Source organism: Pezoporus wallicus, unplaced genomic scaffold, assembly GCF_028554395.1.
Source record: "Pezoporus wallicus isolate ANWC-B61680 ecotype Strahan unplaced genomic scaffold, APGP_CSIRO_Pwel_v1 contig_11994, whole genome shotgun sequence".
NCBI lineage: Eukaryota > Metazoa > Chordata > Aves > Psittaciformes > Psittacidae > Pezoporus > Pezoporus wallicus.
In genome coordinates this window covers 36,625-58,606 of record NW_026635733.1, presented here as the reverse complement: position 1 = coordinate 58,606, position 21,982 = coordinate 36,625, and the positions used below count along the sequence as shown (strand labels likewise).

General features: G+C 49.6%; 1 protein-coding gene across 3 annotated transcripts; it reads left to right on the top strand.

Moving 5' to 3' along the window:
• Positions 1 to 23: 23 nt before the first annotated feature.
• AIFM1 (apoptosis inducing factor mitochondria associated 1) lies at positions 24 to 17,482 on the top strand. Of its 3 annotated transcripts, none has more exons than XM_057397982.1 (17): positions 24 to 173; positions 2,708 to 2,835; positions 4,782 to 4,875; positions 5,813 to 5,842; positions 6,919 to 7,031; positions 7,157 to 7,287; positions 7,955 to 8,045; positions 8,750 to 8,834; positions 9,396 to 9,472; positions 10,650 to 10,758; positions 11,419 to 11,526; positions 12,552 to 12,640; positions 12,720 to 12,860; positions 13,396 to 13,538; positions 15,262 to 15,386; positions 15,918 to 16,114; positions 17,244 to 17,482. In XM_057397982.1, the coding sequence occupies exons 1-17, from the start codon at positions 95 to 97 to the stop codon at positions 17,313 to 17,315; spliced, it is 1,812 nt and encodes a 603-aa protein (XP_057253965.1). In that variant the 5' UTR covers positions 24 to 94; the 3' UTR covers positions 17,316 to 17,482. The 3 variants fall into 3 exon arrangements, 2 of the variants coding, with proteins under 2 accessions (XP_057253965.1, XP_057253964.1); XM_057397981.1 differs by lacking the exon at positions 2,708 to 2,835 and adding an exon at positions 1,710 to 1,852; XR_008970747.1 differs by lacking the exons at positions 2,708 to 2,835; positions 15,918 to 16,114; positions 17,244 to 17,482 and adding exons at positions 1,710 to 1,852; positions 13,964 to 14,077 and having other exon boundaries at positions 15,262 to 15,392.
• The last annotated feature ends 4,500 nt before the right edge of the window (positions 17,483 to 21,982 follow it).

Genomic DNA, 21,982 nt, shown 5'->3' with positions numbered 1-21,982 from the left:
CGCGGAGGGGCCGGCGGAGGCGCGGCGGCGGCCGCCAATAGCGAGTGGGCGGCTGCGCACGCGCGAGGTGGGCAGGCGCGAGGCCGGCAGAGACATGTTCCGGTGCGGCGCGGGCGGGGTGGCGCGAGCCCTGCGGCCCCTCAGTCCCGTGCCGCGGGGCCGTGCCGCCGCGGGTGAGTCGGGACCGGGCGGGCTTGGGGGACCCTGCCCGGGGCGCTGCCTTCGGAGGGGTTCCGTGAGCGGCGTTAGGCGGGAGGCCCCGCCGCTGGCTTCCGCCTCCACGCGGGTTGGGGCTTCCCTTCTCGTGGCGGCGCTTCCCCCCCCGGAACGGAGCTCCGTCCCGCTCTGCCCGCGGGCAGCACGCGGTAGAACCGCGGTTTCCAGCTCCGCAGCTCGCCCGGAGGGCTCTGGGCGCCCGTTAGCCGGGCAGACGGCACCCGGGCACCGCTAATGTGGAACGGGCTCCTCAGCAGCGCCGTTGGCGGCGAGGCCTCGCTCCGCTTCGTTTGCGGCCGCGGCTGGTGCGGTGCGGGCGCACCAGGAGCGGGAAGGGAAACCCTGAGCCCGGTGGAGCTGTTCGAGCCCCCGCGGTTTCGCTGCGGGGTTACAGCGCAGAGCTGTGCGTTTGGGCGAGGAGCTGACAGCAGAGCAGGAGCAGGAGCAGGGGAAGGTGTTTTCTGCATGAGGCAGAAGCACGTTCTGCAGAAGAGCCCGGCCGCTTAGGCCAGCTTCAGCTGCTGTGCAGCACAGTGCTCCCAGCAACCCCCGTGATGGCTCCGCTTAAAGATCTCATTGGGACGGGCGAGTCTGTGACAGTTACAGTGAAACCCAAAGTCAGAGCTGTGCAGGCACACGCTGTGTCTTGAGTGCCGGTGGCTGTCTTCACCTGGACACGCAAGCCCTGCTCCTTCTTTTCGTTTGGAAGGCCCTTTTCTCAGCAGAAGCCCCTCTCTGCTGGAGGTTCAACTCAGGGGAATGAGCTGTGCTGGCAAAAGGATTTTTTTTGCTGGGATAACTGTAGCTACGGCTTGTTCTGGCAAGGTTATGTTTGTCTTTGCTTGCATGTGGTGGAGCAAACAAACAGGGGAAGTTCAGGTGAGATACAAGGCAGAAGCTCTTCCCTGTGAAGGTGCTGAGGTGCTGGCACAGAGTGCCCAGAGAAGCTGTGGCTGCCCCGTCCCTGGCAGTCTTCAAGGCCAGCTTGGACGGGGCTTGGGCAGCATAATCTGGTATGAGGTGCTCCTGCCTATGGCAGGTGGTTGGAACTGGATGGTCTTAAGGCCCTTTCCAACCTGAGCCGTTCTATGGTTCTCTATGATGCTAAGTGCATCTTGAGTCTGGGGCCTGGAGGGGCGTGTGAGAGCAGCAAACGTGCAGTACCTGGGTATCTCTGATGTCTTCTCCCAGTAATGCGTAGCCTGAAGGCTTCTTCAGCTGGAGATACTCCTTCTAGCTTTCTAGTAGATGTTCCTGCTATTAATTTGCTCAGTGACTCTTTGATCTTGCAGGTGGTTTTGGTATCCACGGCTGCCTGGAGCTGATTGTTGTGGCAGGGAATAACTGAGCGCAGTCACTCAGATGTGGTGCTGGGCTTTTTAAAGCAGCACCTTGTTTGCTTTGGTTTCAGAAATGACTTCGTCTCTCAGTTTCAACCCATGCCCTTGTATTGATGGTGTTTGTGTTTTTCTCTAATGAACTGTGTTCCTCAGGCAAGTTGCTGCAGCGCTGGAGCGCTCCGGTGGAGCGGCAGCGGAGCATGCATGGGGCTGGCTCCAGCGTGCCGGGGGGCAGCGGCTCTAGTTCGGGTTTTGCCCTTGTTGTGGGCTTGTCAACATTAGGAGCGGGTGCCTATGTAAGTAGCAAGGTAGTTCATGGAAAGAAGCTGCCATACATCTCTCCTGTCAACCGTTTGCTCTATTTCAGATACCTTTATTTAGCTTTTTATTTCTACTGCTATATCTTCTTTCAGAAAACATCAAGGGGAGCTAACTAAGCTGGCTGGAGATTAACTTCTGATGAGAATTGGTTTTTAACTGTAATTTCAGTTACCTTTTAGGTTTCTTTGCTATGAAGGCACTCTTTTTTTTTTTTTAAACATACTATGACAAACCAAAGCTCTCCCTGTTGTATGTGCTCTTAGCATGTAGTTCAGGGAGAGTTGGATAGTAGATGTTTTTAATACCAAAGTGAACCATTCTTTGTGAGATCTCAATTCAGAACATCAGCGTTTAGTTTGTGAAAGTACACCAAATCAACCCCAAATTGGTGGCCATACACTTGTGTCCTGATCAAAAGATTCAGAAGGGTAAAACTTTGCTTGGAGAGTAAATCACATTCCCAGGCAGCTGAAGCCTAGCAGCCTTACCAAGGGATGGATGGTCCAAAGTTCACGTCATACAAATCTTTGTTTCAAAATTCCTTCTCGTAAAGGATCATATTTGATAAAAGTCCCGTCCTCATTTCTTCTAATGAAACTCCACATGAAGAAAGCTTCTGGGAAATAATTCACAGCACTTCACTGCACACAGGAAAGGTCTTTTCCTTTTCCTTTTCAGTCTTCCTTGCTGTGCCTTGCTGCCCTGTTTGACAAACAAGATAACTGAAATTACAAACCACATTCTGCTCTTCCCAAGTTCTGTTTAACCAAGAGTCCTTAATACTCAGCTCTTTCCCTCTCTTCTCTCTCGTTGCCTGTCTTCGCCTACAGTTTTGCAATGTCATCATCTAAGATGCCCTTCTAGATCACTGACGTCTTCAGGTGTTCCTGGCAAAGCTGGCAGCAACCTTTTGTTATACTTAATTGTAGGAGGAACAGTCACTGGGACAGGAGCTTATGTAAGACACTGAAATAAATGGGGTTTAATGGGGTGAGAGGGAGGAGGGAGGGAGGGCACCTTTCTGTGTGGCATTCCAACTTAGCCTTTTACTGTGTGCTCCGTGGCTTCAGATACTTAATTTCAAGGGACATTGTCAAGTAACAAGTTTACAAACCTGATAGTCTCAAAATTGTAGTTCTTAGTAGGAGAAATTGCCTTAGAATTAGCTTTTCCCTATCGAATAAATCTAAACCCCAAACCTGCTGCCTTTGATTTGTAACCATCAGAAAGGCACAAATTAACACATCTGATACCAGTACTGTTGGCCTACAAAAAAGGAAACAATCACCTAAATATGAGCGTGCTGGAGGAAAGGAAACAAAACTTGTCCAATGGGGTAATGTCTTCGGAGCAGAGCACAGAACTATTGCTCCGTTATAGCACATAGCTCTTTCTGGCTAGAAGGAGCTTGGCATTGTCCCTTTGGAAACAGGTATCCTGAAGACCTGATGTGACATTTTGCATGGGTACAATAGTCAGGTTTTTCAAAGGGATCAGACTTCATTTGCTGTGTGCTGCCTTTCACCTTGCTTAGCACTTCATGGTTCTGCTTGCAGAGGCAGAGGTAGTTTTGTTAACGTTGAATTTTATCTGCTTAAGCAAAAGGCTTTAAAATATCTTGATTCTACCAACACTAAGTTCCTGTTTTCTGATGTTTTTTGACCATGTTTCCATTCCCTGGATATGCTTTTGTCTGCCTGTGATCTTTTTCATGCCTGGCATTAGATTCCTCATCCTGTTTGAGACTCTTTGGTGTGGTATAGAACACCTAATTGTGGAGATGGGTAAGATGCAAAATGTCTGGGGAGTCAAAGATTTCAGTTCCCCAAAGGAATTTTGCTCAAATGCAGTTTGGATGTCAGGACCCTGGCTTAGCAAGCACTAAGTCGATGGCATCAGCTGCAGCATTACCAATCATGCCTTCACATTTAGGAGGCTTTTATTGCTGCTGGAAATGTCCCAGTTTTGATGTTCTGTCACAGTTCAGAATACAGTAAGTGGATAGGTGGTTGTGTTTCAGACTGTCTTGAGAAGGTATTTTTCTCTTTTATGAACACTGTAAAATGAAAGTTAACATCCTGCACTTATGCATTATTAGCAAGGCTAGGTTTTGCCTTAAAATTGTTTGCTTCCCTCTAATTTGTTAACTGTGGGGGCAAATATGCTTTGACCTGCTTCCAGCAGTCTCATTGTCCTTTGCTTTTCTAGATTAGCAGTGTTTTTTGGAAGTCAGCAAAAAAAGAACATTCCTTCCTTGTCTGTGCCACTAAACTGTGTCCCCAGGCATGCAGGTGATGCTCACACTGTGTCCCGGTTCAGCAGACACACAGGCAGCAGGTCAGCAGACCTGGGAAGCATTTCCAGCCAGAGGCTGTTGCCTAGAGCAGCCACAGTGTGTCTGAAGGGCACTGCCAACCTCGGTGATGTTACTGCTGTAACATCTGGCCTAAAGAAAGCCAGTGAGGTTGTTTGCTTGTTCTGCCCAGCTGCTTTTGAAGCTGGGGGCTGCTTTTTGCCTTGAATTTATCTTCCTGTTATGCCATGGCCTGGCTTGCAAATATCCTTGGAGTTGGATTGACTGCACTGCCATTGTGGTATCTGGTCCCTTTTGAAGCAGGTCTGCAGCAAGGTCGATTGCTTATGGAAAATGGCCATACAATTGAGATTCATCACACCATACGTAGAGCAAATTGTCTGCTGAGCACATTCCTCTCGCACCTATACACACGTACCTTTATGAGCACTCCTTTCAGTGAGGTATATTTTGGTCCATGTGCTTTAATAAACAGCAGATGCCTTTTCTGAGCAAGCAGGATGGACAGATGCCTGGTGGGGGGGCAGAAGCAGCACGGTGCTTTGTTGCTCTAAGGTGCATAAGTTAAATATCCCCTTGTCCGTCTCCAGGTATATAAAACATTGCGAGAAAACAAAGAGCGATTCACCAGCCGGGTAACAACAATAACTAAGCGGTCTCAGCAAAAGGAATCGTCTCCTCCTGGTGCGTACGAGCCTGATGGTTCTGGGTTTGGGTCTGTTTGTCATAAGCTGCTAACTTGAGACCTCTAAAACAAATGGAACAGATCCCTTCTGAAAACAGATTAATGTAAGCTGCATGCTTATGCCTTCACAGCATTGTCATTCTCAGTGTACACTGCTGTTTGTGATTCCCATGTTTTCCCAGCATAGAAGATGGTGCTAGCTTTCCATGGCCCAGAACAAGGCTTTGCTTTACAGTTAATCATGAGGTTAAAGTAGGTTGTCTCTCAGGGCTCCTTCCTGCTGTTTGTGTCTTCTGTGATAAAAGAAAAGCGTTATCTCTGCTTTTGGCTTCTACCCTTACGCAGCCTGGCAAAGACACTGTGATTCCACAGGGATAATGTGGTCTGCCAGCGCAAAGTCCTCTGTGCTGTGCAACATTCCTGTCCCATGTAAAGTGGGCTGGGCATGTGAGAAGCAGCCTGCTTGGGCTGCATGTAGAGGGAGGAATTGGGGCAATTAGTGAGGCTCTTGATGCTTTGCAGGCTTTATGTGGAGCACAGGTTGCTCATGGAAGTTCTCTTGATTTATGAAATCTGTCTGAACCATTGAGCCGGAGGATTGTGTATTTAGTAATAACAGTGGCTTTAGGCCATAGAGCAGAGAGCTGGTATGTCACTTTACTAGGAAACCCACACAAAATGTCCAGCAGACAGGACAGAAAACTGATTGCTTTTGTTTGAAGGATGGAACATTTTTATTAGGGTTGAGGCTGGGGGACAGGCACAGCCTAAATGCTGACGCAGAGGTCTTGGTAAGTCTATGTTTGTGGAGGCTCTGTCCCTTTGTAGTGGAGAGCTGGTGAATCCTGTGGCCTCCTTGGGTCAGCCCTGACCTGCAGCTTCTTCCCTGCAGTGTCCCTGTGCTTTGCTGAACTCAGCTGCTGTGTTCTCTTTCAGATGCAGATGCTGCTGCTCAGGGCAGAGCAGGTGAGTCTTGATGGTAATATTTAACTAACTTTTATTCCTGCATACGGTTTAACTGTGTGTTGCTTAGAGACAGGACCTGCATGTGGGAGGAAGCGCATCCTGCTAGGAACTCAAAACCTGGTCTTTCAGAATTCACATGGTGTTTTAGGGAACCTTCCTTTCTTACAAACCATTCCCTGAATGGCCAGTGCAGAGTTTTTTTCTTGCTCACAGTTGGTTTGTGGTTAAGGAAGACATGCAGCTGGATCAGACACTTTTCAGCTCCGGTTTTCCAAAGAACTTAAATTGTTTTCTGATTTGAATAACACCCAGGCCATGTCTCCTTTCCCGGTGTTCTGACTCATTTTTGAGCTTTGTCCCTCTTGTTAGCTCAACAAGGCACCATGTACCCTTGGCTCTCTAGCATATTGTTTGGCCAGAATAGAGGTCAAGCATGTTTTTGCTGTCCTGAATCTACTGTACAGAGAATGTCCTAATCTTATATGAAGCTTCTGAAATTGTGTATTGAATGCTGGAAATTCACGAAGACTTTGTGGGTCTTTGACTTTGCAACCACTTCTCCCAGCTCTGCACATGTAAGCAGCATTCTTAAACTGATCCATTCATAACAGGAAACTCTCTGAGAATCTGCGGAACAGGTAGCACAGGTTCACAGTGAGGCTTCAAACCTGTTAACAGGCTCTCCAAATAGTGATATTTCAAGCTGTTACATAGATCATTCTTAACATCCTAAACCAGAGAAAAGTAGATCTGTAAGAGAGGGGCTAAAGCCCTGCGATGAAAGCTGTGCTACAAGACTGTTCCAAAACTCTGCGACTGCCCCTGAGCTGAGCTGAGCAGATCTGGCTTAGAAAAGGTAGTTTGTTGAAAGCTGGCATTTTGGTTTGTGCAGGGAGCCAGCTTTGAAGCAGCAGCATGGTTCTTGGGAAGTATTTGGGGTGGGGAGTATTTGAGGGGCAGTTTGCCAAAGGAAGGCTGTATGGGAGAGGCATCTGGTGGCATACTGTTCTTTAGGGCTGGGCTGGGCCGTTTTCCCTGCTGAGCTTGCAGTAAGCTGTCCAATCTGTCACCTGCAGCTCCTGGGGCTCAGCCTGAGGTCCCATCTCACGTTCCTTTCCTGCTGATTGGTGGAGGAACTGCTGCTTTTGCTGCTGCCAGATCCATTCGGGCTCGTGACCCTGGTGCCCGGGTAAGAGATGCCCAGAGCAGACTTGTGTGGATGACTGAATACTGTGCTTGCTTCAGAGCTTCTGTTGTGTGTTTTGCCATTTGCCTGGCATCTGTACACCTGCTGTGTTTAATGACCAATTAAAGGTGCTGATTGTGTCTGAAGATCCTGCCCTGCCCTATATGCGCCCTCCTCTCTCCAAAGAACTGTGGTTTTCAGATGATCCAAATGTGACAGAGACTCTGCGATTCAGACAGTGGAATGGCAAGGAGAGGAGGTATGTGTCACTGATGGGCAGCAGGGATGAGAGAGAGTACTTAAGGAAAAGCTGATGATCAAGCTGGTTTTGTGAGAGAGCCGTGGCAGACCCCAAAGTGCTGTGTGGACAAATCACTGGGTAGATTTCTGTGTCTGCTCTCTACAATGTCACTAGGCTGATCAAAGCGGGGACAGGGCACTGCATCCTGCATGCAGAGTGTGTTATTTTGCACTGGAGTAGCTGGCTGACCTTGGAGAGCCCTTGAGGTGCCACGTGGCTTCCCAGTGATGCTGAGATGTTACAAGTCGGGAGCAGACTGAAAGGTGTAGCCAGTGCTGCTGCACATGAGAGTTAGCTCAGAACTTAGCACTTCTTGAATCTTTCTGGGATTCCCTGAGACACACACCACCGCTGGCAGGAATCCTGTGAAATAAGTTAATAAAGTAAGGGTATAGGCTCACAGTTCAGAGCAGAGCTCCAGGGACCCTGGATTGCATTTCATTTTTGTGATAAAGCCTTACTGATGAAACCCTTGAACTCCAACAATGTGAAGACCCTAATTCTTAAAAGCAGATAAAAAAGAATTCTGGTGCTTGTTAGAGATGCTCAGAGGTGGTGTGTTGGTGTTATTGGTAATTGCTGGTATCGCAAAGTGGAACCCATTTGATAATGGATCTTGTTTCAGTATCTATTTCCAGCCGCCGTCATTCTATGTACCTGTCCATGACCTGCCTTATGTAGAAAATGGTGGAGTAGCAGTTCTCTGTGGCAAGAAGGTGGGTACAACAGAAGCTGCTGTTCCAGCATCATGCAGCTCTTGCCAAGCAGAGCCTCTGCTTGAAGCTGAAACAAGTGCAGGTGGTGTGGAGGGTTGGCTGAGGAGGAGAACGTGTACAAGTTTGGGGGAAGTGTACGTGATGAAGCAGGGACTATGTTCATCTTAAGGACATGGTTTGAAGGCAGGATAAGCTATGAGGAGGAGTAGTGGGCTGAGGGAAGATGAGGAAGAGGGAAGGATAAGTCTAAGGTTTGAGCATGGGACAATATGTAGAGCCTTAGAGCAGGGTGTAACAAAATGTGAGCTAGGCTATATATGTCAGGGGTGAGGTAAGGAGAGCAGAGTGATCAGAGCATTGAGTTATAATGTGGGCAAGGACATTGTGCAAAAGCAGTAGGAAGGTGGAAGAGTTTATGGTGAGGCTTCTAATAGATTTGTGCCCTCGGTTTTTTATATCTTGCTAAAATAAGGCTTCAGTGAGTCCTGTTACTGTTACCTCAGGTGTCCAAGTCCATTTCTTAGAGCCTGGGAAGATCAGCTTGATCTGTGATGGCTGTCAAAGAATTCCTACTTCTGGTCTTCTCCCCTCCTCCCCCCTGCCCTAAACCTAAAAGTGTGAGAATGTAACTTCCAAGTTTGCTTTTCTAATCAATAGTCTGTGCAGTTTAACTCCCTACAGTGCACGGGTGTTTAATTTTGCAGGTTGTACATATGGATGTTAGAGGCAACACAGTGAAACTCAGTGATGGTACCCAGATATCCTATGACAAATGTCTAATTGCTACTGGTAAGCTGTTGGGGTTTTTCACTTTTTGTTCTTTGTCTTGTGCCAGCCTTTTTAGTTCAGTGGCATTTATCTGACAAGGAAATTTCTGCAGTATGCCAAATACTTGGCAGAGCAGTCATGTGAAGGACAGTCATAGACAGCCATGCTTTGGGTTTTTCACCTGCCTCACAAAAGCCAGCTTCTCTGGGATGTTCACAGCTTTGCCTTGTGAAAAGCAGCAGGAAAGGAGGAAAAGGTGACTTCCGTAGCAGCTCAGTAAAGGAACTCCTGTACAGGCCAGCTTCAGGTCCTGCCTATGGTCTTGTGTGGTTCAAGTGGCATTGGCTGTCTGCAGTTAGTGGAGCAAGGTGTACAGCATCCCATCTTTTTCTGTGGGTGACTGCTGGGTCACCTACTGCTCCACACAGAAGGTCTTTCATGTTAAAAACCCAGATGGCAACAGGGAACGGAGCATGTTGTAGCAGTTTGGAAAGCACCATCATGATTAAAGATAGCTCTGCATTGTCTGGATAGCCAGTGACATGGCCATGGTGTCATTAGTCTTTTTCTCCTTGTCCTCAGGTGGTTCCCCAAGGAATCTTCCTGCCATTGAAAGAGCAGGGAAAGATGTACAGCAAAGGCTGACGCTGTTCCGAAAGGTAATGTCCAGCAGCTGCTGTCGTGGGGTGAGGTTGAAACAACAGAGCCATGGATGCTCCTGCTTGGGGTCCAGGACAGCTGTGCCTTGGCTGCTGCTTCCCTGGGCTGGTAACCAGGAGTCTGTTATTCATTTCTTTTCCCAAGGCAGCTAAACGGGTGGAGTCTACCTGAGCACTCCCCTGCTTGCCTCAGGCCTGAGAGCTGCAATGATGTGATTGTTGGGGTTTTTTTGTCTGGTGGCTGGGTTGTTTTTTTTTTTTAGTTTCCCTCCTGTATGACTTTGCACCTTCCAGGCCTTTTAACACCATGAGCAGTGTACGCTCTGCAGGGCAGTCTGGCCTCTGAGCAGCGAGTGCCTTCAGGAGTGTGGGGAGACACAGGAGCTGGCTCAGTGCTCAGCCTGCCACCCCTCAGGAATAAGTGCGTGCCACGATTCTGCAGCACGGAGGCAAGAGGTTGGCCTTTGGCCTGAGACATGACAGAGGCTACTCATGCTCTGCAGTTGAGCTGAGTGTGAAGTTGAGCATCTGTCTTAGCTCTTGAACTGAGTTAGATGGTTTTCCGATGAGCTGATAAACTGATATCCCTGCCTGCTTTGTGGTATTTCTTCACCTTCATCCCATGCCCTGGGACGAAGTGAATAAAAGACATGGCATTTAGTCAGTGGTCTCCTGATTAGCTGTAGAGTTGTTTTTTGCTGACAAACTGCTTTTCTTGAAAACACGGTACTGGGGACAGGTATGCAGCCCTTTCCTTGGTCTAGTTCAGGGAATAAATCGGGAATAAGAAGCCAACTGGGAACTTTCTGCTCTTTGCTGGACTTACCCTAAGGTCTGATCTGCTCAGTGTAGGAAGGGAAAGACGTATGACATGAGCTGTGGCATCTTGTAGTACTGTTTGGGCTGTAGTACATTTGCATCTAGAAATTTAGTTGTAATTGCTGTTGGAAGTTAGGGGAAAATGCAGGAATCTGAGATTACCTGGACAGGGAAAAGGTAGCACAAACATTAGGAAGCCAGAGAGGTTTTTTCATGTGCAGTAAACAAAGAGGATGAAGGAGAAGCAAATCTCCCTTTCTAATTTGGGGAGAGAGCTGCTCTTATTACAGGAGAAATTGGAGAAAAATGCCTTCTGCTGCCATTCCTGTTTGAGGATATTTGAAATGTCTTCTTTCAGATTGAGGACTACAAAAAACTGGAAAAGATTTCAAGAGAGGTCAAGTCCATCACAATCATTGGTGGTGGCTTTCTTGGCAGTGAGCTGGCCTGTGCGCTGGGAAGAAGAGGTAAGTGTGCTGCTGTGGGCAGTGTGGCTTCAGCTGGCACCTTGACAGAAGTGACAGACACTGCATGTAAGCAGCCTAACGTTGTAAACTCCATTCTCCAGCTGCTGATTTTTTGCACAGACTCGTCTGCTTGAAATGACCCTGTTGCACACGTGTGCTGTTGGCTGTATGGCCTGACCTAGTTTTCCATTTTCTCTCCCATTAGTTGTCAAGCAGCCCCTGGCCACAAAGAGGTTTGTCAGTCGGGCTCCCTATGAGACCTGAACATGCTGCAAAGTCATTCCACCCTGTAAAAGTTATATTTGTTCTCTCAATGCTAAAAGCCACCTTGAAACTGGCATTTCAGAGAGGCCATGAGCAACTGGATTCTTACTGTCAAGTGTGTGCAGCTTTGAGTAGTGTCTTAATGGCAGTTTTCTGATACGGGAAGTTTTCTCCAGCACAATATGCATTTGACTTGGAAGTCTGCTGTCTGTGACCCTGGAGTTTGCAGGTGTATGGGAAACAGTGGTCAGTCACTTTCTGACTACTGTGAGAAATCTGGGAGCCAGAATTCCCCATTTCAGAAACTTCTGTCAAGCTCTTTGCATAAAGTCAAGTCCTGAATCTGTACTGCTGCTCTTTAGCCATAGGTTGTAAACCTCTTTGCATTCCTTTCAGCACGAAGCAGAGGCCTGGAGGTGATTCAGCTGTTTCCAGAGAATGGCAACATGGGCAAAGTCTTGCCAGAATATCTGAGCAACTGGACCACAGAGAAAGTCAGAAGAGGTAAAGCTGTACTTCAGGGTTCCTCCTCAGAGAGTGGTAGAGCTGTGGTGTTTAGGCCAGTGGGTGTTGTTTAGCTGTTCTCTGTGAGATACAGCTCTCTGCTTGTCTGCTGGTGCAGCCTCAGGAAGACCAGGTCCCTGAGGTGGCTCAGCTGCAGAACAGAACAAGCTGCAGTTCAGGCAGCTTGGGTAGTGCAGAGCTGCCATGAATATCTGGCCTCTTAGATGTTCCTCTGGGAACACCAAGCACACATGTGTGCTGATGCTGGTGAGGTTTTCCCTCTGGCTGTTTCTGCACAGAATGATCCCTACTGCATATTTGCGAGTTACTTTAACAGCTTCTGTGATCTGGAACCGAAGTTGTCTTACAATAACTGCCTTGTTATCTTCTGAGTTGCTCTAGCCTCAAATCATTCCACTTCGTACAGCCTAGTGCAGTCATCTTAGAGTCACTTTGAGAGCAGGGTTGTGTAGCCCCATGCATACAGCTTTGTAAGGCCAGCTGCTCTGGTGTTAGCTCAGAACGCCCCTGGGATCTGAGATACCTTTTCCCCATTTGCTATATGAAATGCAGAAAATATTCCTGTGCATTGGTAAGTGGAGTGGAGATCAAGGGAGAAGGGATGTAGCTGGGCTATGGATTGCAAGCGCTGATAACCCACAGGTCTGAGTTACTTTGTGGAAGCTGCCTTGTCAGGCCCATTGGTCTGGCTTGTGGCAGAGCAATAGGTAATTGAATGTCCTTAGTGCCTGAAAGGCTATCTTGGGGAGTTCTTTTGAGTGTTACCTTGTCATCGTATGATACATGTACTTTTGATTGCCATTTAAGTAGCTCTTTCAAACTTTTCAGCTGGCTTTCTTATGCTTTGCTCCAAACTGGAGTGGCAAAGGCCACAGAGATAAGGTGGCCTTTCTTGGTGCCTAGCCCGAGCCCCTGTTCTGCCTGTGTTTTCACCAAGGACCCTCCTTCAGCTGAAACCAGTCTCCCCCTGAGTGAGCAGTCACATTCCCTGTGTTTGCTTCCAGAGGGTGTTAATGTCATGCCCAACGCCGTGGTCAAGTCTGTCTCTGTCTCTGGCAAGCGGCTGGTGATTAAACTGAAAGATGGACGAAAGGTAAATTTAAAACAGGGAGAGGGCCAAGTTTGCAGGAGCACTGAGAGAATTGAGATTCTAATTATGAACCCCCAAACAGGTGGAGACAGATCACATTGTGGCTGCAGTAGGGCTGGAGCCTAATGTGGAGCTGGCCAAGTCAGCTGGGCTGGAGGTGGACTCTGACTTCGGGGGGTTCAGGGTGAATGCAGAGCTGCAGGCACGCTCCAATATCTGGGTGGTGAGTACGTGCGGAGGAGGTTTGTCTGCTGGTCCTGTGATGCAGTTGGACCACACAGAGTTACGGGGGTTGGTGTATCCAGGTTAGGTGAATAGGGCAAAACATCACAAGTGTTGAGACCACTTGTACCACAAACCCTGCCAGCAGCCATGGAGGCTGTTTGTGCACCACAGCATGCTTTGTGCTGTGGGAACAATGGTGCGAGTGTTCTAAGTTGTGCTGTGTAAGAGGAGTTGGGGTAACCTAAAGATACCATGGGTTATTCTACTCTGTAAGAGGGGTGGGAGTTGACTTCAGTTCTTCTGGAAAAATGTACCTGATAGTCTTTATTTTTTGAAAGATTGATGAAAAATGCTGAAAAACCAGGACTTGTGTGGCTTGGGGAGTGGGATACAGCAGCAGTGGTGGTTGGGATTTGTTAGATATTCTTGGTCCATATTTCCACTTTGTTCTCTTCCCAGTGCCATTTTTTGGTTGTGATTAGTTTAAGCTTTCAATGTCAATGTTCAGCCCTCACTGAATGATTCTTTTTAAGGCAGGGGATGCTGCCTGCTTCTATGATATCAAACTAGGTAGGAGACGTGTAGAGCACCATGATCATGCTGTTGTGAGTGGAAGACTGGCTGGAGAAAACATGACAGGAGCTGCAAAGCCCTATTGGCATCAGTCCATGTTCTGGTAATGTGATTTCTTCTTTTGGTATTTCTTATTTGGTCTCATTGAGGAGCTGTGACAAGATACACCTTGTAAAGGTTTCTGCTTCTTGAGTGCAGCAAAGCTACTTCAGCAGATAGCTTGTACAGCTGATTGTTCCCAGAAGCACAGGGAATGGGAAGGGATTGAACATCTGCTGCTCTGCCCTGACCTTTCCAGAATAGTTTTCCTTCCTGTGGATCCCCATTTCTCTGAGCAGCCTCTTCCTGCAGAGCAGGCTGATTTGCAGGTTGAACTTAGTAGCAGCTTTTCTGTTAAAATGATCTCGCGTTCCTCAGCATGGTCTGTTGGTGTTGACTGTTTTGCACCACTGCTGATTACCTGAACCGATGCTTCAGTAGCAATGCACAGCTGCATCCAGGAGCATTTATGTGTTTATTGTTTTCCAGAGCTATGGAGAAAATAGGCTGTTCTGCTGTATGTTTTGGAACACACATTCTTTTTAAAACAAACGAAAAACCACACACAAAAAGAATCCCAGAGCTGAAGATCAGAAATGTAAGGTTAGCAGGAGTTTAAATATGGGGAAAAGTTTTACTTTACTTGGAGAAATCTCCTCAAAAATAGTTATTTATGACTTGCCATCATTTACCTGAACACTTGGTTCCAGAGTCCTGCATGGACTCTGGAGGAGTTTCCCACTTCTCTTTTAACCACAGCCACAGAAGCATTCATTTCAGCTGGGTGGTTTTCTTCAGGACACTTGCCCATGACACAGATGTAGGTGATGGGGGATCGTGAGTTGCAGTAGTGTGTTCTGTTGGTAGGAGTTACCCTGGGGGCTTGCCAGCCCCCACCAAGTGACACTTCCTGCTCCTGGACTCAAAACATGGCATGTGGCAGGAACTCCTCGTACATTTGTTCAGGATCCTTTTTGAGTTCTGACTTACCCACTGCTGGGAGCCAGGTCTGGTTAACTGGCACATTACTGGGATTCCTTTCTGTAAGCCCAGTCTGGAGGACTCTGGCCAGGAAGTTCATGATGCGCACATGTAAGAGACCCGTGTTGTTTTGTGTAATGCATCCATTTCCTCGGCATAGTTGGGAACACTTTTGACACTTACACAATAAGTGTACTTTCTGGGCCCCAAACCAGAGCTGCTTTGACTCCTGCAAGCACCCCAGTGCATATTCAGCAGGTGCCGCATTCAAGGAGTGACAGCCACATGTTCTCGTTAATCTTCTCTAAATGCTCTTTCTGAAATACACTCAATAATTGTCTGTACTGCAAAATCTGGTGCTTGTAACAGCATAGCCAGAAGTTGGATTAAATAATCTTACTAGGACCTGGAGAAACACTTGCTTCTGCTCCAGCTCCATGTTACAGTGGTACTATGCAAGCAACACAGAAGTTTTAGCAAGTACCTATGAGCTGTATCCCAATGGCCATGACTGAGTACTGAGGTCAGATGTCTGACTTCCTAAAGAGCCAAGATCTATGCAGCTCCGGGAAGCCACCCCTTAAGTATTTGAGGTTCTTGTTTGTTGAATCAGAAAGTGATGGCCTCAGACTTGCTGTATCTTCACTGCTTGTTCCACCCTAGCGTATGCAGAAGAGATAGTGTCAGTTAGCCTGCACACCCCGACCCTCCTGCCCAAAGCTTTGGGGCTGGATGCATTTGCCTTGTGTTTGTCTCGCTAATGCTTCAAATGATTTATTAATTTTTTTCCCCTCCTTCATTCCTAGGAGTGATCTGGGCCCTAATGTGGGGTACGAAGCCATTGGCCTTGTTGACAGTAGTTTGCCAACAGTAGGAGTCTTTGCTAAAGCAACAGCGAAAGACACACCAAAAAGTGCAACAGAGCAGTCAGGTAGGGCTGTAGTTGCGCTTGGGAGCTGTTGGCAGGGGATGGAAGGTTTTGGGTCTCTGCAGTGGCCACAGATTCAGGCTGATCATACTGTGGAGCACTAAGAGACATCAGTCTGTTTCTTTTCTAGATCAAGCTTTAAAGGCTGGTTTTGATATTAAATGTCTCCAAGAAGACACTTACCATCTCAGTTACCAACATTTTTTTCTCAGGGAAGCTTAGTTTCCTCTATCTCCATAAAATAATCAGGTTTTGGACAAAAGAGATTGTGTGGATCTAAGCATCTTTATTTTGCGTATGCTGCCTAAAGAGATGCCATTTAGTGAAAGAAGTTGGGAATTGTCAGGGTTGTGCTTCAGGTTAGGATTGCTTCATTCTCCTGTTATTGAAACCTTACTTTTGCTGTATACACCTCAAAGGAAAATGCCTCAGGCTGTTACAGAACCTCACTCTTTAGTCTGCTTTCACAATCACAGCAAAAAGCTGCTGCTTTTTTCTGCACTGGATGTTCGCTATCTCATATCTTTGCATTAGGGACGGGTATTCGATCAGAGAGTGAGACAGAAGCAGAAGCCTCAGAAGTTCACGTTTCTCCAAGCTCTTCACCAGCGCCTCAAGTTCCAAAGCAAGGAGAAGACTATGGCAAAGGTGTCATTTTCTACCTCAGGGATAAAGTTGTGGTTGGAATCATATTGTGGAACATCTTCAACAGGATGCCTATTGCTCGAAAGGTCAGTACAGGACTAGTGTGCTGAACAGGGAGGCTTGCTTAGGTCAGGGATTTTCATGCGTAAAAATCAACCTACCAATTGAAAATTAGGATGAATAAATGCAGATGCTGTGTCTGGAACAGTGCTGTGCAACATCCAATGGTAGCCCTGCCTCAGGTGAATTATGGGAGATGTCCTTGTGCTTTTCTCCATGTTTGTTCAAAAGTCTTACAAAAAACAACTTGAGTCAGGTTTATATTTCAAGCCTTGCCTTTGCAGGGCTGAAATTTCAGGCCTGTAGTAAGTACAGGCAAGAATCACAATGGGCTGAGCATAAGCATGAAATGTCCTATCTTTGTTCTACTTTTTCTGATGTACAAGTGTCTAAAATAATCTTAAACTATCATCCTAGATACCCTGCCATAAAAAGTCAGGGTAGGTGCTTAGCCTGTCTCCATCCCCCATAGTCAGTCTCCATCCTCCAAGGTAAGATCAGCTATACTTGGGTCACTTGTTAACATCTGGAGAATTTCAGTAGTTTGAGAGATTCCATATCATCTCCAGGTGATCTGTCCCAAAATGAGCTATTCTTAGTGGTGGAAGTTTCCGTTGGTACCTAATCAGAAGCTTTCAGGATGCACTTTAAACCTGTTACTACTTCCATCCCCATGAAAGAGATCCTTTCCTTCCTTCTTGTAGCAGCCATTCCTCTAAATCAGTGGGCCAAGTGTGTATCTTGCCCTCTCCATCTCATCATCTAAAAGGTAGGTTTGCAAGTTTAAGCCACTTACATGGGCCCCTCTAAGTCATGCAAAGAGCCAAGCTGGCTCATTTTCTCAGAGCTGAGATGAACCACTTGTTGAAGGTACTTGTTCTTCAGATCTGTAAAGGGAAACCTAGGCATCAAAGAAATCCTACAGGAGTAGTGAGATTGTTTCAACTCCAGCCTGTAGGCTGATAATAATGTGTTTAAGACTCCCATATAAATTTGGCTGTAGTAAGTACTGGTGTGTTCCGGACTGCCTAAGTTGTCATCAGCAGAGCTTCAGAGATCTAAGGAATTCATTGTGTTCATGGGTGACAGGTACAGCCTTGCAGCACTGGTACTTGAAAGTATGTGCAGGTTTTAATGTGTTCTTCCTTCCATCAGATCATCAAAGATGGGGAGGAGCACGATGATCTCAATGAAGTAGCAAAGCTTTTCAACATCCACGAAGACTAAACTCTGGAAAAGAAACACCAAAATAGGTGTGAGTCGGGCAGGGGGGGCCACTGTCTGTGTGCACCCCTTCACCTCAGACACTCTCCTCTGAGTACATGAGAATATTTCCAGTCACCTACAGTTCTGATGTTTGCACCAATAAAGTCAGACTGTTCTAAGTTAAATAACTTTGTCCTGTAGCTGTGCATTGCTGGCTTTGAAAGGGGGAAGTATGCTGCATGCTGTTGCCAGGTTTTCCTTCCTGTAGGTAGCAGAGAAGCTTGTGAAGCAACCTCTTTCCTTGCAGCACTTCCCAGCTGCTGAGCTTGCAATCCTGCTGGCTCTTGGCAGCACGTGTTGGCCAAGTAGGAAGAGCGCATCCGGATGGGATGAAACTGTGTGATGCACTGGCTCCCACGTCAGCTGGCTTTTGAAGCCCAGTGCGTGCGGCAGCCCAGTGACCAGAATGAGACGGATGTGAGAATAAGGAGTGAGGCTAGGAGTTGCTAAGGCCAGAGATAAGGAACTAAACTATGGGAGCTATGGAGGAGGTGTACTTGTGCATGTTTGGAAAGCACAGGCTGAACTGGGTGGGAAGAGCCAGTCACAGGAGGTGCTGAACCCAGAGGTATAATGATGTCAGGAGCATGTTATAGGCACACTAGCCTCCAACAGATCTAACTTGGGATTTGTTAGCGGTGCACACCAATCCAGCAGGAGCTGTGGCAGGTGGCATTCCACCTGCCAGCCCCTACCCTGCCCCTGCCAGCACTGGGCTGTGGGAGATGTGGGCTTGGGTCCCTAACCAGCATGACAACACAGGAGCAGACACTCTGTCTGCCACCATTGGTGACAATGGCAGCCCAGCCACCACTTCAGTCAGAGGGAGCTGTCAGCAGGTGCTGCAGGCTGCTACCTGTGACAGGGAGCCAGGGACCCCGCCAGCAGCCAGTGGCACGGCAGGAGCCAGCACACAGCAGGGCTGCAGGGACACCAACAAGAAGAGGCACCGTCCGTGCAGCCAACAGCAGCAAGGCCCCAGCCACTCAGCACACACTGAGGAGCGCTGGGCAAGCGGCAGAGCCCCTGTCAGCAGCAGGCAGGATGGGCAGCCTCAAGAGCAAGTTGCTGGGGCTGCAGCAGAAGGTGCTTCCTCAGTGTCTGTCCCCGCTGCCCCGCATCAAGACTTCAGAGCAGCCAAAAAGCAGCTCCCTGCCCAGAGCTCCTGGGAAGCACCGGGCACCTCTCCCTCCTATTGCACCGGCACGAGGTCCCCATCGCTCTGGCAAGCAGGAGGCAGCAGCACAGGGACAAAGAAGGGCACCTGCCCCGCAGACGACCAGAGCAATGGATGCCGCTTTGGAGGCCACAGCCATGAGCAAAGAGAGGAAGTCTCTGGCTCTACCTGTGGCTGCAGTCCCGGAAACCAAGAAGAGGCCTGTGGAACAGAAGGGCACAACCAAAAACCTGCATTTGGCGATTGTGGCAATGCCACCTGCAGCAGTTGAGTCTCCTGTGGCTGCCAAGCCTCAGGGGGAGCACAACAGAACCATTGCCTCCCCAGCAGTGCACGAAGGGGAAGATGCAGCTTCACAGAGATCCCTGGGGCAGAGGCTGGGACACCGCACCTTGCCCCAGGACCAGACAAAGGAGGTGCTGCTGCTTCTCCCCCAGCACCTGATAACCAAGGCACATGTGGCTGGCACCAGGGATCCTGAGGTGCAGGAGGCAGGTGCCTCTCTGGGGCTGAGTGTGGGAGAGAGATTCATGGTGCTCCCCATGACTGAGCCCCTGAAGGAGCAGGAGAGGAGCAGTACGGCCCGCAGCAGGCCAAAGCTTGACAGGCAGAGGAGACCCAGCCTGAGTGGGTTGCTGGACGGCCCTGAGGAAAGGGAGCTCCAGCTGCAGGACAGTGAGGGGCAGGGTTCCTCCCTGAGACAGAGAGGGGTGCTCAGACACAGGCAGGTGAGTGCCAAGGAAAGGATGGGACAGCAGCGGGGGATGACCCTCCCTCTGCGTACGGACAGCCGCTGAGCTGCAGCACACTCATCCCTTGCATCCCAGTTGTGTGATTGCAGGAGGAACTCGGGACTTAGAAGGAAGAGGAGGAGAAGGACCAAGAATGGGAAGAGGACAAACAGCTGTCCCAGTTGCAGGATGTTACCAACTGCAACATCTGGATCAAAGTCTTGGTCCTAGATCGCTGCCAGGCCCCTCCCATGGGTCCCCAGGAGGGGGAAGAATATGAAGAAGCAACAGCAGCTTCTCCTTTGGATCAGAAATCTCTGCAGCAGGTGAGTGCCATGCATGTGGCCGGCACCAGTGATCCCAAAGTGCTGGAAGCAGCCCAGATCCCAAAGCGCGTGTGCCAGGGACATTGCTGGTGCTCCCTGTGCCATCCCTCTCACATTCCCTCTCCCCTGCCTGTGGTTTTGCTCTCCTGTCCTGCACCCCTCCACTGAAGCAGCACGGAAGAGCAGCCCGTGAGGGACCTCTCCAGTGAGCAGCCACCAGCAGCAGCCCCAGAGCCCAGGTGATGGGCCACTGCATCACCCAGCCCTGGCACTGGTCACAGGGCAGCAGGGGAGAAGGCAGCCCACGGCACAGCACCCACACAGCTACCTGCAGCCCTGAGAGAGACAGGCCTGGGGAGAGCTGTCAGGTTCTGATGTTCTGCTGTGTGTTTACAGGAGCCAGAGGACTTGAGAGAGGATGAGAAAAATTTGTTGAGGACATTGAAAACTTGCTGTCCCCAGTGCTTATTATCATCATATATAATAACTTGGTCAGCCCCTCACAGCCAGAGCTTTTCCAGGCCCCCCCACATGGGTCCCCAGGACGAGTCCATCTCCCCCAGCAGCGGGGGCACGGATGCAGCAGGAGGGGCAGCCGGACACCTGCAGAGTGTGTCTCCTGCCACAGCTGGTCCCACAGACACCGAGTCAGCAGCTCCTACCCTGGCTGAGCTGCTGAGGAAGAACAGCACCGCGCACCTCTAGCTGCTGTGGCACAAGAGCAGGAGGAGGCACCGGCATCAGCCTCCCTTGGCTTTTTTGAGCAGGGGCAAAAGCAGAGGCATTTGCCCTGCTCAGCCCCACTGCCTGTGAGTTGGTTCTACGCAGAAAAGCAGAACCTCAGGAAGAGCCCAGCATGGATGAGCAGCAGACAACAGCACAGGCCCAGAGAGAGGCACCTGCCTCACAGAGGGTCACAGTAACCAACAGAGCTATGCAGGTCTTATTCAGGCGCAAGGTGAGGAGAGCGCCAAAAAAGCATCAGGGAGAGGCCAGCACAGCCATTGCCTCCCCGCCATTACACAAGATGAACTGGCAATGCCACCCGCCAGTGTTCAGGACACCAAGGATGAGCCAGGTGCGTCCCTGAGTCAAGTGGCACCAAGGCGAGGCCGGGAGCAGCGTGCACAGGAGTTCGGCTGTGCCCGTCCTCCCCTCCCTGGGCGAGGGCTGAAAGCCTCCAGTGGAAAGTCCCTGGGGGAAGCCCTCGGTGGTGGGTGGCAGCAGGAGCTTGCCCAGCCCCATGCCTACAGCTCTCCTTTCCCCACAGGCATCGCCACCCTCCCGGACACAGGCGCAGCCCAACGGCAACGACCATCTCGCTTCAGAAGGGTGCTGACGGCTCTGCGCAGGGCTTTCCGCTGCTCCTGCCTCAGCCTGAAAGTGCAGGAGTAGAGCCCCACTGCCAACAACACACCCGAGGGAGCTGCACTGAGGCCATCGTGCTGCAGCCTGCACTCGCTGTGGACACGTTCCCAGACCAATAAACCAGATCCCCATCCCCGCAGTGCTCGCCTCTGCCTGGTCCCTCTCAGGAGAAAGCTGGGTGTAGGCAGGGTGCACCCTATTACAGCTCTTTCCAAGCTGCTTGTGCCCTGTCACCGCCTGTGCCTGCTCTAGGCTGGCAGCATTCCCATCCTCCCTCACTGCCCCATTGGCTCACGCCATTCTGCAGGGAAAGCTGCCTGCGGCAGGCATGGGACAGGGAAAAAGGAAGAAAAAGCAGGAGCCGGTGTCCTGATGCAGGTTTTTTTTTCTGTACATCAGTGTTTTTGACAACACAGCCTGTTGCTGTTTATAATAAAACAGAAATCAGAAAGAGCAACCAGAGTACACACCCAAAGGCAAAAAAACCCTTGGCTTACACAAGGTGCTGCCAGGCCATCAGGAGGGGAGGCTGGCGGCTGGATTCCAAGGGAAAAGAAGGGGTAACACCTGCCCTGGCCAGGAACAAACACAACACAAAGGAAAAATGAACCAGCAGAAAAAGCCCACCCAATGCTCCCACTGCGGAGCAGAGGAGAGCCAGAGAAAGCAAGATTGTCTCGTCCTCAGTCCTGTTAGCACCTGTACAATAAAACTGTACCATCTCCCGGGAGCGGCGCGGCGCCTTGCCCGCTCCCTCCCAGAGAACTGCTCGTGGTGACACTGGAGGGGAGCAGGGAGCAGGCCAAGGCTGAGCAGGCACCGCAGCGGGCACTGAGGGGGCTTCTGCAGTGGCCAGAGCCCCCATGGCAAGAAGCTGCCGGGGAGTGTGGGTGTGACGGCTGCCAGGGAGCGGGAGCAGCAGCACAAAACAAATGAGATGGAGGAAGGAGCCTGGTGAGAGGATGGAGCAGCGGGGCTGGCTCCAAAGCTAAGGGCAGTGACTGTTCCCAGGCTCTCGCCCAAGGA

Coding starts and splice junctions, on each gene's coding strand:
- AIFM1 (XM_057397981.1), top strand. CDS start 95: ATGTTCCGGTGCGGCGCGGGCGGGGTGGCGCGAGCCCTGCGGCCCCTC. Junction 8,835..9,395: donor CAAATGTCTAATTGCTACTG/GTAAGCTGTTGG, acceptor CCTTGTCCTCAG/GTGGTTCCCCAAGGAATCTT. Junction 16,115..17,243: donor GGATGCCTATTGCTCGAAAG/GTCAGTACAGGA, acceptor TCCTTCCATCAG/ATCATCAAAGATGGGGAGGA.